This window comes from Mytilus californianus, unplaced genomic scaffold (genome assembly GCF_021869535.1).
Source record: "Mytilus californianus isolate M0D057914Y unplaced genomic scaffold, xbMytCali1.0.p SCAF_14, whole genome shotgun sequence".
Classification (NCBI taxonomy): Eukaryota; Metazoa; Mollusca; class Bivalvia; order Mytilida; family Mytilidae; genus Mytilus; species Mytilus californianus.
The window spans coordinates 10,755,584-10,771,664 of NW_026262626.1; the positions used below are offsets into that span (position 1 = coordinate 10,755,584).

The window sequence follows — 16,081 nt, forward strand, 5'->3', positions numbered from 1 at the left end:
TGAAATTGAAATAGCAATACTTAAACATATAAGTTATACAAAATATTCAAAGTCAATGAACCATGACTGAAGGTACAGGGCCAAATAATCTCATGGAAATGAGATGTGCCAATGCTAATAAAACTGCATATCAGATATCATTGACCTACCACTAGTCGTTCCATATAAACTGACATAATCACAAACTAATACATGTAAACTAAGCAAAAGTTTTTAAGTCAATAGACCATGACTGAGGGGGCCAGGCCAAATAATCTCCATAGAGAAGTAACATAGAGACCTAATGGGTAACTTTTTTTATTATTGGCCCAAAATTATGATATTCATAGTCAGAGTTCGTATATATCATACATTAACATACATCAAGAAAAAAAATGTTTATTTGGAAAAATGAATTTTTAAGAATTATTTTCTGAAGATTTATGGAAGTCAAACGGACTATATAATAAGACGCAGGTTTCTTCAAAAGTGATGATTTTCTATAAATTGTTTGAAATTTCACAGTAATATCATAATTTAACTTTGTTTAAACCTGTTTATTTACTTTTGCCTTTAATTATTTATCCCTTGTAATTTTTTATTAACTGACTGTGTATTTGCATTCAGGTGTCACAGGTCAAATTTATTCGTTCATTGTGTGTTAATTTACGTTTTTTGATTAAGTTAAGCCTTCCAATTGATATTTTATAGTGTGTTTTTCTATGTTGTGATGTTATACTATTGCTTCAGAAAAGGGAGAAGGTTTGGTACCATTAAAACGTTTAATCCCGCTGCAAATGTTTGCACCTGTCCTAAGTCAGGAATCTGATTACAGTAGTTGTCGTCTGTTTATGTAGTTCATACGTGTTTCTCGTTTCTCGTTTTTATATAGATTAGACCGTTGGTTTTTCCGTTTGAATGGTTTTACACTAGTAATATTTTGGGGCCCTTTATAGCTTGCTGTTCGGTGTGAGCCAATGCTCCGTGTTGAAGGCCGTACCTTGACCTATAATGGTTTACTTTTATAAATTGTAACTTGGATGGAGAGTTGTCTCATTGGCACTCAAACCACATCTTCCTATATCTATTCAGGTAGCAAATCATATAAATTTATCATTTCGGAATGTAGGGCAGGCATCCTTACCTATTGTCATTCATAAGAAATTTTTTAACGAACAATTTATTAGGCCTCTCTTGTGAGTAGAAAAATTACACAAATATAAATCTAAACAAATATATCAAACTTGGATCTTCTCTTGTAGGAGGATCTGGGTTGGGGGGGGGGGGGGGGGGACTTATTTCTGTATTTTTTAATTTTTAAGTAATTTTTCTCTATTCTTTATATTTTTTGGTCATAATTCTCTATTCTTCATATTTTATCCCCCCATTATGTGTATTCTTAATTTTTTTCCCCTATTTTTCTCTATTTTTTATTTTTTTGGGACCTTTATTTTGTACCTTTTACCAATTATTCTCTATTTGAAAACCCCATCCAGATCCCCTTATATAAATACATCAACATATTAGGAAATAGCTCAGTTAAATCTCATTTTTTAAAAAGTCAGCTAGAAAGGACATAATGTAAAAAAAGTATCCATGAAAATAAGCTGGTTTACAGTAATTGAAAATAAAAGTGACAACTGATTATTGTTCAATTTGCTGTTTAAAAATCTAAAGGACTATGGATAGTTTTAATGTTCGTACCCTAAAATAAAAAAACAATGTCATGTCATCAATTGAATTTGCATTGTTTATAGGACCTTGTGAACCAATTGCAATCTGTTGGTGTATACTTTTGAAAATATTACCCAAAATGCATTAGATTTTGAAACAACCAATAGTCAGCAACCTTAACCAAGACACATAAATCTCTATGGGACCATAGATATCTCAACAGATATTAGTCTGAGATTATTTACATTCTAGTCTTATTGTCTATATGTATAAAATATATCCATCATTTTCATGGTATTGTGAGAATAGCAATTGTACTCGTGTAAAAAAATACATTTATGTATAAAAATGAAATTGCCACACAATCAATAAAGTGTTTTACATAACTTGTAGTTTTAGGTGAAGCCTTCTTGTGCCATAGTAAAGTCAAGTACTGTGGATTCATTATCATTATTTCATGGATTGAGGTAAAATTGTATTTTTGTGGATATTTGATTTCTTGGTTTTGCCAAAGTCAGCATATATAAAGCCTATAGAAAATTTGTACTGTGTCAAACATTTGTCGTTCAGCTATACCTAAGAAATCAATGAAAATTGGTATCCCACAAATAGTAATGAATTCAGAGTATGTCTCAGTCTGAAATTCAGTGAACATTACAAGGGGGAGACAACTAAAATAAATGGGGAATGTGTCCATGGGACACAGATGATTGCATATCATTTAAAACTATAAAGGGACATAACTGAAGAACGGTAAAAGTAACATTACCCAAATTTGTACTTGATCTCAGTTTTGTGATAATAAGCATTGTGTATAAGTTTCATAACATTTGGTTGAGGCTAACTTAAGTTAAGAGAACAGAAACGAAAAATTCAGCAATTTTTCAATTTGTAAACGGGCATAACTCTAGAACTGTTAAAGTGACACCACCAAAATTCAAACTTGATCTGTATTTTGTGGTAATAAGAATTGTGTATAAGTTTCATTACATTTGGTTGAGGCAAACTAAATTTAGAGAACGGAAAACGAAAAATTCAGCAATTTTTCCATTTGTAAAGGGGCTAATTCTAGAACGGTTAAAGTGACGCCATCAAAATTCAAACTTGATCTGTGTTTTGTGGTAATAAGCATTGTGTATAAGTTTCATAACATTTGGTTGAGGCAAACTAAAGTTAGAGAATGGAAACCAACTTTCGGACGTACGGACAAGGGTAAACATTAATGCCCCCTCCGCTACGGCGGGGGGCATAAAAAGATGAGATGAAGACTAGTGGCTTCAGACGACAATTAATTGCCTTTGTTCGTGGTCTAGGAATATCGTTACAAGGATTATATGGGATATTTCTTCCAAACTATTCTGACTACTGTTTTCTTTGAAAAGTTTACTATTTAAGTGGTCCTATCAGTTGCATATATATTGAAATAAGTAAAACATGTTCTAAAAAATTTACTGTTGAAAGTGAAAGTAGTGATTTGGCCAAAATGAAAGTAAGGTAGAAATTAGTCGTCGGCATTTATTCAAGATTCTAATTCTACCATTGGCATGTTCATAGGGCTCTCAAAAGAAAAAGCACTGATTGATTGTCCTGGGACAAGCATATTTTATTAGAAGAATAATGGTCTGTGAGCAGTTAAATTTATTTCATGTTTGAACCGGTGCAAATTTTTTCAATTCAATTTGACTTTTACAAAGAAATGCATTGTAACCAATGGGAAGAATAATTGTGGTCTGAGGCCTAGTATACCACACATGAAAAAGCCTGCAACACTGAAAACAGGCATGGATACTATAAATTCAAATAACTTAGTGTGCATTTATTATTGTAATTACTGAAAACTGTACAAAAATGTGAGATTGATTATTTTCTTTTCAGTAAATGCTTCATACAAATAATGCTATCAATATCTAAAATGAATTTTCATTTTCAAAACCTATTCTGTCACATTTTTTGCAATCATAACAACATCACAAAAATCTCTGAATTTCAGTTTAACAAATTTTTCAGAGACAACAAAAAACAGCGGCAGAACATAAAGGAGCATCCAAGACCAGACATTTTTGGCATTAACATATAGGTTTACTAACTGTGACTGTGACAGCTGAACTATGAAATTGTAGCATATTCGTGTAGTTTAATTCCTGATGCATCAGCATCAGCATTTCCTTTCAACCAAATGACCTCAAACCTATAACAACAATACCACCAATGGTCGTAACTGCCTTTTTGCATGTAATCTTTGTACTTCAAACTTTCAAGTTACACAATAGAAAATATTGTTTTAATATCTCTTTGAAACATATTTTATGGTGATGTATATATGATAGAAATATCACAGATAAGGCATAAAAAGACTTTGTTTGGTCATAGATGCGGTTTGGTTATTTTTTTGTTGGGTTGTTGTCTGACCCACTAGGCTCTGTTCGAAGTTATTATTGTTTTAAAGACATCAGGGAAAATCACCTAAATTTAGGATTTCATCCCTTTGGAATTCAATTGTTCCATGTCAAGGTTTAGGTCATAAAGTTTCCAAAATATACGATTGCTTTGTGCTTTTCCCACATAGGTCCCTTTTAGCCTGAACGCCATAAAGGCTACACACAAGAAGAAACACTTTTAATATTGGGGTCACTGGTACAAAGGGGTACTATGTGGGTCCAAAGACATGTGAAATATATATATATATAAAGGTGTCAGAAATTTTTTTTTAATATTAAATTTAATGATTACAAAAATATGAATTGATGAAAAACCTCCATGTACAATCTTAATATTATCAAGTGCTAAGTGGTGGTAGACTGCTAAACTGTATATTATGGGTCTTCCAATATACAAAGCTCTATTCCTGGTGTTATTGAATAAGAGGAATATGCTGGTGTTACTCAGGCCTATACCATTTATATATTTTTACAAAAATGTATCATACATCAAGGTTAATATAAACATGACTGCATTTTCCTCACCATACTGCAACACTATTGTCATAATTGGCCAGCTGTATCACTATTGCCAATATTTGCCTGCTGCAACACTACACTATTGCCAGGATTGGCCAGGAACATATTTCTATCAATACTGATAACCTTAACAACAAAAGTATTCATTAAAATCTTGTATCTGTAAACATCCCAACCAGAATAAAAAATCAACTAACTCATTTCTGTCCTCCATTTTCATGATATCAAACGATTTTGTGTAATGAATTGTTGATCTATGGCTGTCAGTGATGTTGTTTGCCATCAAAGCTTCATAATGGTTAAAATCTGTGTCCATGTACAGAAAAATTATCTAAAATGATAAAAACAAGGGGGGAACAACAACATTGATGCAAATTTGTCCTAAATTGCTTCAACTGAACTTTGGCGCCAACAAACTACTTTAACCCCGCCACATTCTGCATGTGACTGTCCCAAGTCAGGAGCCTGTAATTCAGTGGTTATCGTTTGTTGCAGTGTAACATATTTGTTTTTTCGATATTATTTTTACATAAATTAGGCTGTTATTTTTCTTGTTTAAATTGTTTTACATTTGTCATTTCAGGGCCTTTTATAGCTACGTGGTATGGGCTTTGCTCATTGTTGAAGGCAGTACAGTGACCTATAGTTCTTAATTTCTGTGTCATTTTGGTCTCTTGTGGAGAGTTGTCTCATTGACAATAATACCACATCTTCTTAATTTTATATATATATATATATACATAAACCTTATCTGTATCTAATCATTATACATGTATCGTATCATAAACAAGAGGCTTCTAAGAACCTAAATCGCTCAACAGGAATTTTTGTGTAGATGAATATTTTTGCTGTTTAATATAAATTAATATGTTTCTATTATGCTCTTCAAAGTTTCTTTCTATGTATCATTTTTTCTAAAAAAAAAAAAAAAAAAAAAACAAATATTGGGAAAAAAAAATCATCTTTATGGGCAATAACCTTATAAGGGATCAAACTTTATACAAGATACATGTACCATATATGGATCATTGATTGTTGGTTGCATAATGTCCAGTGGGATCATTCACTCCAAGGTTAGTTGAAATTAGTTTGGTTTCAGAGAAGATTTTTGATAAAGAGTATGACAGACAGACTATTAAAGACAACGAAAGACCAGTAATGGCAAAACCTCACAAGGCCAGGTGAGCTATTTAAAAAAAAAATCTGTAAAATCATCTTTCAAGGTCATGTTAACTTATTGGTAGGTCTTTCTTTGATGCTTTTGTTTAAAGTTTCTCTCTATAGTTTATGCAAAGACTTAACATTGACCAATGAACCATGAAAATGAAGCCAAGATCAAATGAATTTGCCAGTTAGACATGTACACAATAATATCATTCATACATTAAATATAGTTCATTTATTGCTTATAGTATCTGAGACACAGACCTACCCTGAAAACATAACATTGACCAATGAATCATGAAAATGAGGTCAAAGTCAGATCTAGAAGAACTTGCCAAACATGTACACCATAATATCAACCCATACACTAAATGTAGTTAACCAAGAAATACATTTATTTATTATAGTATCTGAAAAACAGACCTAACCATGAAAACTTTACGTAGCCAGTTTATCATAAGATGATGGAAAACCCAGTTAAAAATTTGTTTGTTGTATATTATCAATATGTACTATTAACCTTTTGTTTGTTGTATATTATCAATATGTACTATTAACCTTGCTAATCAAGTGTTCATAGAAGATGCACGACCTAAACTGGTTTGCAAAATTTCTGAAGAGTTTCAAAGATCTGGATGGAAAAATCACTTTTTGAAAATTTTGTTGAAAATTGACTAATTGCCTAAGCTCCCAAGTCTGGAAAAATAGGTAAAACAACGTAAAACAAACCATTAAAGCAGGTGCACAACTTCAATATAAGCCCAATCTTCCTGTGAAGTTTCAGCTATTTTCATTAAAATGTGTAGGGCTGATTACACAAAAAAGGGACCCATTTTTACATGACAGCCCATTCACCAGCCCAACATCGCCATACTATTAGCAGGCATTGAACTTTGTGCAACCCAGCTTAGAATATGTTATCTTACCTCAGTCCCCATGCAAACAATCCCTAGACTCTTTGGAACAAACACAGAGTGCCAACATTCTAATAATAGCTGTGATCCAATCTGTCCAAGTACCTGTTTTTTTAAATGTTTTTCTATCCAGGGGGTTTTGGAGTCATCATCATCATCTGCCAGCTTTAATGCATCTTTTTTCACCTTATAACATAAAACATTTTTGTGAAAGTTATTTGTTGGATACAAATAATAACTAGAGGCTCCGAGGAGCATGAATCACTCACCAGGAAATAATTGCAAAAAATTCCAAATTAAAATTGAAGATTCAACTTTTAAAGATGTTGCACAAGTGCCATTGATATGCAGCAAGGAACACATTTTTTTTTTATCAACTGTTAGTCCACAATGATAAACGAAAATAACATTTAAATTATTATTATTATTATTATTGAATTCGGTGTGTCTGCATGGGCTTTTCTAGTTTACATTCTTCAGAAAGGCGCAAATAAAAAAATTCAATAGAAAAAATAAAATATCATTTAAACTGTAGATGTGTACTTCATGAATTGTCCATTTTTTTCAAATTTGAGCTGTGACAATTGTACAATACATGCTTTTTTCCTTTACAATAAACTTATTTCCAGTGTTGTAGTAGAACTGTGTAATTTATTTTCTAGTAATCATTCCATTCACCAAATAAATTTGACAAAATGCTTAAAAAGACAAAAAATACACTTTATAAGTTCTGTGTGTCCAAATTTAAAGTGTTTTCTAGATTTACCTTCATTAGGTACCAAAACCCAAGGATGTACAAATACCTTAAAACATCAGGAGCTATATGCCCCAAAAGGACCTAAAAATAATAGCCAAATCCATCTCAGGATTGACTAAGGGATTTACACCTACAAGATGTCAACTGATAGAACCACTGTTTAAAGTATACATTGAAAATTATTTTCTGTGGTTTATGCAATCTTCTACTCACCTCTGCCAGCATAAGCAATAAACAGGATCTGCCTTCAGATTTCTGTACACGTTGATTAAATCTTACATCAGGAATACATCCAACATACTTATTTCTTATCTTTATTGAAATCTTTCGGTTTTCTCCAAAGCTAAAATAAAGAATATGGAATGGAATGACTGCTTGATAGATGCACACAATACAGAATCAGCTTCAGATTAATGTCGTGCTGTTACACCACTGTCTAAGGTTAGGGGAGGGTTGAGTACTCAAAAACATGTTTTACCCCACCACATTCTTTATGTGCCTGTCCCAAGTCAGGTGACATTAGTTCAGCTGTCATTGTTGGTTTATGTCTATCATATTTGTTTTTGTAAATTGTTTTGTTATAAACTATAAAATAAAATTGAGAATGGAAATGGGGAATGTGTCAAAAAGAAAACAATCCGACCAAAGAGCATAAAACAGCCCAAGGCCACAAATGCATCTTCAACACACCTAGAAAATCCTGCAACCCGAGGCAGGCTTCAGCTGGCCCCTAACCAAAAATATGTATATACTTATTATACTAGTTCAGTGAAAATGTTTGTTTCTGTTTGAATTGTTTTAAATTTTTCATATAGGGGCCTTTAATAGCCTACCATACAGTATGGGTTTTTATCATTGTTGAAGGCCTCACAATGGCCTTTAATTTCTTGTATCTACTTTATTTGAACTCTAGTTGATAGTTGTCTCATTGGCAATCATACAACATCTCCTTATTTTTATTTAGGTAAATAAACATTGATTAGCACAACCAAATTAATCATAAACAAGAACATGTGTCCACAGGACACCATGACACGCTGGCACTATCAATATTCCATTTTCAGTGTATAGTGATATTGATGTCAAATTGTAATTTGGCATAAAATCTTATAAGTTCACATCATAATGAACATGTGTACTAAATCTCAAGTTGATGTGACTACAACTTCATCATGAACTACCTTGACCAAACTTTAAACTTGAGAAAATAATAGTTGCATACTATCACCATTCTATCTATATATACTTAGTGACCCGTGAAATTTTAATTAAAATTATAATTTGGCTTATAAATTTAAACAAGAGTGCACATGCTGAAATGTCTCGCCTTCTTTACAAACCATTGATTTTATGTTGATAGTCCTAAATATAAAGCTTTACTACAAGTAACACATAAACTTAACATGATCCAAGAAAATGAGGTCAAGGTCAGATAAACCAAACAAGAAATACATGTACACCTTACAATCATTCAATAAACCAAACATAGTTGACCTATTGCTTATAGTTTCTAAGAAACAGTCTTAACCAAGAAAACTTAACATTGACCAATGAACCATGAAAATGAGGTCAAGGTCAGATGAACCATGCCAGACAGACATGTACACCTTACAATCAATTTATGCATTAAATATAGTTGACCTATTGCTTATAGTATCTAAGAAACAAACTTAACCATGAAAACTTAACATTGACCAATGAACCATGAAAATGAGGTCAAGGTCAGATGATACCTGCCAGACAGACATATACACCTTACAATCCTTCCATACAACAAATATAGTTGATCTATTGCTTATAGTTGAAGAAAAACAGACCAAAACACAACAAGAATGCACATGCTGAAATGTCTCGCCTACTATACTGACCATTAATTTTATGTTGATAGTCCCAAATATAAAGTTTAACAAGTATCACATTTACGATCCAAGAAAATGAATTCAAGGTCAGATAAACCAAGCCGGAAACTCATGTACACCTTTAATACAATCATTCCACACACCGAATATAGATGACTCATTGCTGATAGTATGAAAGAAAGACCAAACCATGGAAATTTTATATTAATCAATGAACCATAAAAATGAGGTCAAGGTCAGATGAACCCTGCCAGACAGACATGTACACCTTAAAATCATTCCATGCATCAAATATAGTTGACCTATTGCTTATAGTATCTAAGAAACAAAGATAACCAGGAAAACTGAACACTGACCAATGAACAATGAAAATGAGGTGAAGGTCAGATGATACCTGCCAAACAGACATATACACCTAACAACCGTACACCAAATATAGTTGACCTATATATTGCTTAAAGTTTAAGAAAAACAGACCAAAACACAAAAACTTAGCATTAAGAAAAGAACCATGAAAATGAGGTCAAGGTCAAACAAAACCTGCCAGACTGACATGTACATCGTAAAATATTTCCTTACACCAAATATAGCTGACCTATTGCATACAGTATTAGAAAAACAGACCAAAACACAAAACTTAACATTGAGCAATGAATCGTGAAAATGAGGTCACGGTCAAATAAAATCTGCAAGACTGACATGTACATCATAATATATTTCCATACACCAAATATAGTTGACCTATTGCTACAGTATTAGAAAAACAGACCAAAACACAAAAATTTAAGATTGAGCAATGAACCGTGAAAATGAGGTCAAGGTCAAATAAAACCTGCCAGACTGACATGTACATCTTAAAATATTTCCATACACCAAAGATAGTAGACTTATTGCATACAGTATAAGAAAAACAGACCAAAACACAAAAACTTAACTATAACCACTGAACCATGAAAACGAGGTCAAGGTCAGATGACACCTGCCAGTTGGACATGTACACCTTACAGTCCTTCCATACACCGAATATACTTGACCTACTGCTTATAGTATCTGAGATATGGACTTGACCACCAAAACTTAACCTTGTTCACTGATCCATGAAATGAGGTCGAGGTCAAGTGAAAACTATCTGACGGGCATAAGGATCTTGCAAGGTACGCACATACCAAATATAGTTATCCTATTACTTATAATAAGAGAGAATTTAACATTACAAAAAATGTTAACTTTTTTTTCAAGTAGTCACTGAACCATGAAAATGAGGTCAAGGACATTGGACATGTGACTGACGGAAACTCCGTAACATGAGGCATCCATATACAAAGTATGAAGCATCCAGGTCTTCCACCTTCTAAAATATAAAGCTTTTAAGAAGTTAGCTAACGCCGCCGCCGGATCACTATCCCTATGTCGAGCTTTCTGCGACAAAAGTCGCAGGCTCAACAAAAACTTAACACTGAGAAATGAACCATGAAAATGCGGTCAAGGTCAAATAAAACCTGTGAAACTGGCATGTACATCATAAAATATTTCCATACACCAAATATAGTTGACCTATTGCATATAGTATTAGAAAAAAAGACCAAAACTCAAAAACTTAACTTTGACCACTGAACCATGAAAATGAGGTCAAGGTCAGATGCCACCTACCAGTTGGACATGTACACCTTACAATCATTCCATATACCAAATATAGTAGACCTACTGCTTATAGTATCTGATATATGGACTTGACCACGAAAACTTAACCTTGTTCACTGATCCATGAAATGAGGTCGAGGTCAAATGAAAATTGTCTGACGGGCATGAGGACCTTGCAAGGTATGCACATACTAAATATAGTTATCCTATTACTGATAATAAGAAAGAAATTTATATTACAAAAAATGTTGACTTTTTTTCAAGTAGTCACTGAACCATGAAAATGAGGTCAAGGACAATGGACATATGACAGACGGAAACTTCGTAACATAAGGCATCTATATACAAAGTATGAAGCATCCAGGTCTTCTAGCTTCTAAAATATAAAGCTTTTAAGAAGTTAGCTAACGACGCCGCCGCCGCTGCCGGATCACTTTCCCTATGTCGAGCTTTCTGCGACAAAAGTCGCTGGCTCGACAAAAATCACATTATAAGGAACATGTTGAGTAATCATGTTTCAAGTTGATGTGTCTTCAATTTCATCACATACTACCTTGACCAAAAATTTAACCTGATATGGGACGGATGAAGGAATGAACTGAGACACAGACTGGAAAAATAATGCCTCACTACTATCATACACTTATTGATCCCAATGTTCTATTTCAGCCATGGTTGCCATGTTGTTTTTTTTTTATGTTGCAAGCATAATTGATATTTTTTTTTTTATATTGCAGGCACATTTTATTGATAATTTGTTTTAAGCAAGTTTGTTAATGGATCAAATCTTCAGATAAAATTTTTAAACAAGATTACATAAAGAACATTCATGTATTTTGTAACATCTGGCCCACTACAGGAGAAGATTTTGATTTTTTTTAAAGTTGAAAAAGACGGACAAACAGAGGCCCATGATGGATGCTAAGTAATGGCAGTAGCATGCATGGCCTTTTTGGCCAAATGACCTGAAAATGTATTGACCCCAATGTTCTATTTCAGTCATGGAGGTCATGTTTTGAAAGTTGCAGGCATGATTGATATTTTTTTTAAAATTAGAAACCTCAAGGGTGATTGAGGCCAAGTTTCTCGTAATTGGCCTAGTTGATTCAGAGAAGATATTTGCAAAACTTTACATTGACCTATGATGATGGGTGTCATTTCACCATTACTCCAGGTAGTGCTCTAAAAATATAACAAAGATGCACGTTTTTGTAGAACACCAAGTGATGGCAACTTAATGGCAGGTGTCTGAGGTGAGCTTAGAAGTTTTAGACGCACGGACAACAGATGCCAAGTGGTGGCAATAACTGCTTTGGATCTTTCAGGACTACATGTTACCTACTCTGGCTGAAGAAAAAAGATTTCTGTAAACTTCATGAACAAACTTGTGAAAACACTTTCCCTTAAAATAACATCTTCAATTTTATCTCTAATCGGTTCAGGTGGTACTTCCAATGGTAAACCTAACTTTTGAAGTACTTTCTGTATCTCCGAAAGAAATCTGGATGTATTCGTGGACCAATCCAAAAACATTCTGCAAAAAAGTAAATAACAAACTATACATGTACAATGAATGCTTTCAAAGGTGATATTGCAATATCCAACATCTTTAATGCGATCTATAAAAGCAGTAATGTACTATATAAAATACAATCAATTTTTAGCCCAGGTAATATCCATTGGTTCTCAGGTTGACTTATTGGGTTTTGGGGTGTTTTGGGGGAAATCGGGGTACCAAAATTAAACAGTTAAAAGTACAAGTTTAAGTTCATACATGTACATGTATTCTTGAAAAAAAAGATGGATATCCAGGATCAACTGAAACAGATTAAAGTAATGATTCATTCAAGGGAAATAATTTTACACGAGTAATCTAGAAATTTCAGACTCAATGTATTGAGGCTTAACAAAGTATTGGTTTTTTGTAACGTTTTAGGTGCATCGTCTTCACAAAATTTGAATCTTGGGAGCAAGTACATGTACAAATATGAACATGGAACGGGCAGCCCAACAACTATAATTAGTTCTTGAGAGTCCTCGGGAAATCGTGGTTCCCTACCTTTTGCCAAGTTTGTCAGTCATCAAACCAGACTCATTTGTCTCACCATTCAGAAATTCTTCTGAAAATTCCATAAGAAGTATTTTTGCCTCCTGGAGGTCTATGATTGCTTCTTTTTCAAATTCTAAAAGTTCATTTCGAAATTTTGGTGCTAATGACACTTTCTTATTCCAGTCAACATTCTCCAGGTTAAAATTAACATGCTCTTTTGTAAACTTGCACAGTGACTCAATACACGTGGGTATCTCTACAGTGTTTCTTCTCAGATTCCTACGGCTTCTTCTGTCATTTAGTGGAAATATTTCCAGTGCAAGTTTAAGCTTTTTTTTTAGCTCTAACACAGTAATCGGATTGTCCGCGAAAAATAGCCCAATGTCCGTCAATTCTTCTGTTCTGAAGTCCGATGATTTTAGTCGTTTGCTTTCTGAAGATGACAGCTTGCGATCGTATTGAGACTCTTCTGATGATGATAATTTTCTTTTTTCCATCATAAACAAAACAGGGGAATACAACGAAGGGGAGGGAAACGGATAATAAAATGTTAAGAAGCTTCTTCTAAGTATTAGCCTCTAGTACGTAGGAACACCTCCATAATATGGAGTTTATACTCTTAGTAATAAGATAATGTACAGCAGATTGATTGATTGATTGGTATTTTACGCCACTTTCAACACTATTCTGCTATTTTGTGGCGGTCAGTTTTAATTGGTGGAGGAAGCCAGAGTGCCTGGAGAGAACCACATTGCCTTCCAAAGAGCTCGCGCGCGCACTGTCAGCAGATCATAACATGTTAAACCAAGGATTTATATAGTGTTACTATATAAAGAGAAAACTCATAAGAATTTTGTTGACCTAATTTTTGCAGAATAACTTCGGCTTCAACCATTCATCATGTGTTAGATGGGTGGTATTAAATGGCTCATTTTTGTTATTTTACTTTCAACCAAACCATGAAAACTTTATATTGACCAATGAACCATGAAAATGAGAACAAGGTCAGATGAGTCCTGCCAGATAGACCTGTACTCTTTACAAATCATTCCATGGATCAAATATAGTTGATGTATCAGATATAGTATCCTGGAAACAAACTTAACCAAGAAAATTTATCATTGACCAATGAACCATGAAAAAAGAGAATAAAATTGAGAATGGAAATGGGGAATGTGTCAAAGAGACAACAACCCGACCAAAGAGCAGAAAACAGCCGAATGCCACCAATGGGTCTTCAACACAGTGGGAAAATCCTGCACCTGGAGGCGGGCTTCAGCTGGCCCCTAAACAAAAATGTGTACTAGTTCAGTGAAAATGGACGTCATACTAAACTCCAAAACATATAATTGAACTACCACGGTAAAATTAAAAATCATACAAGACTAACAAAGGCCAGAGGCTTCTGACTTGGGACAGACGCAAAAATGCAGCAGGGTTTCTTGTTTCAAGGTCAGATGATACCTGCCAGACAGACATATAAACATTTCAACCATTCCATACATTCAACATTATAAGTTGACCTATTGCTTATAGTTTAAGAACAATAGAGGTAAGACCAAAACACAAAAACTTAACATTGAGCAATTAACCGTGAAAATGAGGTCAAGTCAAATAGAACCTGCCAGACTGACATGTACATCACAAAATATTTCCATACACCAAATATAGCTGCCCTATTGCATACAGTATTAGAAAAATAGACCAAAACACAAAAATTCATCTTTAACCACTGAACATAGGTCAGATGACACCTGGCATTTGGACATGTACACCTTACAATCATGCCATACACCAAATATAGTAGACCTATTGTTTAAAGAATCTGAGATATGGACTTGACCACGAAAACTTAACCTTGTTCACTGATCCATGATATGATGTCAAGGTCAAGTGAAAACTGTCTGACAGGCATGGGGACTGTGCAAGGTATATTATGCACATACCATATATAGTTATCCTATTACTCATAATAAGAGAGAAATTAACATTACAAAAAATCTTAACTTTTTTTTCAAGTAGTCACTGAACCATGAAAATGAGGTCAAGGACAAAGGCATATTACAGACGAAAACTTCATAACATAAGGCATCTATATACAAAGTATGAAGCATCCAGGTTTTCCACCTTCTAAAATATAATGCTTTTAAGTAGTTTGCTAATGCAGCTGGCGCCGGCGCCGGATCACTATCCTTATGTCGAGCTTTCTGGACAGAAGTCGCAGGCTCGACAATAAAACTTGCTTTATAGCCTTTAATAATAACCTGTTATATTATATACATATAATAATAATAATAATAATAATAATAAATTCTTTTTTTAAAGAGGGTAATCTCAGTTAGTTACAATAAACTAATCTTCCCTGAGGCCCTCACATACAAATTACAATACAATCAAAAACAGATATTTACACATAGTTAATTTACAGTCAATTAGTTCAATGTAATATTACTAACATGATAAGATATAAGGCTGTTCAAGATGTACATGTAGTCAAAAAATCAAATACAAATAAAAATAAAAGAATATAATACAAATTCATTGTAGAAAATATAATCTTATCAGGACTGTGTTAAGTACTTCTTGATACTTTGTTTAAAAGTATAAATGTTTTGAGCTTTACGCATTTTGTGTGGTAGTCCATTCCATAACACTGATCCAGAATAAACAAAAGATTTCTTAAATAGCTCAGCTTTTGGCTTAGGAACTATCAGATTACCTTGAGTGACGCCTCTCAGGGAGTAAGGATTATTATCTGATTTCAGTTTAAACTTTTGAACTAGGTACATTGGTGCTTCCATACGCATACATTTATATAGAAGTAAATATTTGTGGTATTTTATTCTATTGTCAACTGTCATCCACCCAAGTTTTTTAAATAAGGGGGCTGAGGGGGATAAAGGATCTGCATCTAGAATTAATCTTGCTGCCCTTTTTTGGAGTTTTAAAATTCTTGTTATCCCTTCATTTTTACATTCACCCCAAATAATACAGCAGTAGTCAATCAGGGGCAGAATATATCCATTGTAATATGTTATCCTTGCATTTATATCTAAAAATTTCTTTATTTTAGAAAGAAGGTATAT

At 33.5% G+C, this 16,081-nt stretch overlaps 1 protein-coding gene across 1 annotated transcript; it reads right to left on the reverse strand.

Annotated features, from left to right (window-relative positions):
• Positions 1–4,344: 4,344 nt before the first annotated feature.
• LOC127724194 (uncharacterized) lies at positions 4,345–13,506 on the reverse strand. The gene is made up of 5 exons (XM_052231093.1): positions 13,005–13,506; positions 12,288–12,479; positions 7,659–7,788; positions 6,701–6,874; positions 4,345–4,941 (listed from the first exon to the last, which is right to left on the reverse strand). The coding sequence occupies exons 1-5, from the start codon at positions 13,493–13,495 to the stop codon at positions 4,738–4,740; spliced, it is 1,191 nt and encodes a 396-aa protein (XP_052087053.1). The 5' UTR covers positions 13,496–13,506; the 3' UTR covers positions 4,345–4,737.
• Between the last annotated feature and the right edge of the window lie 2,575 nt (positions 13,507–16,081).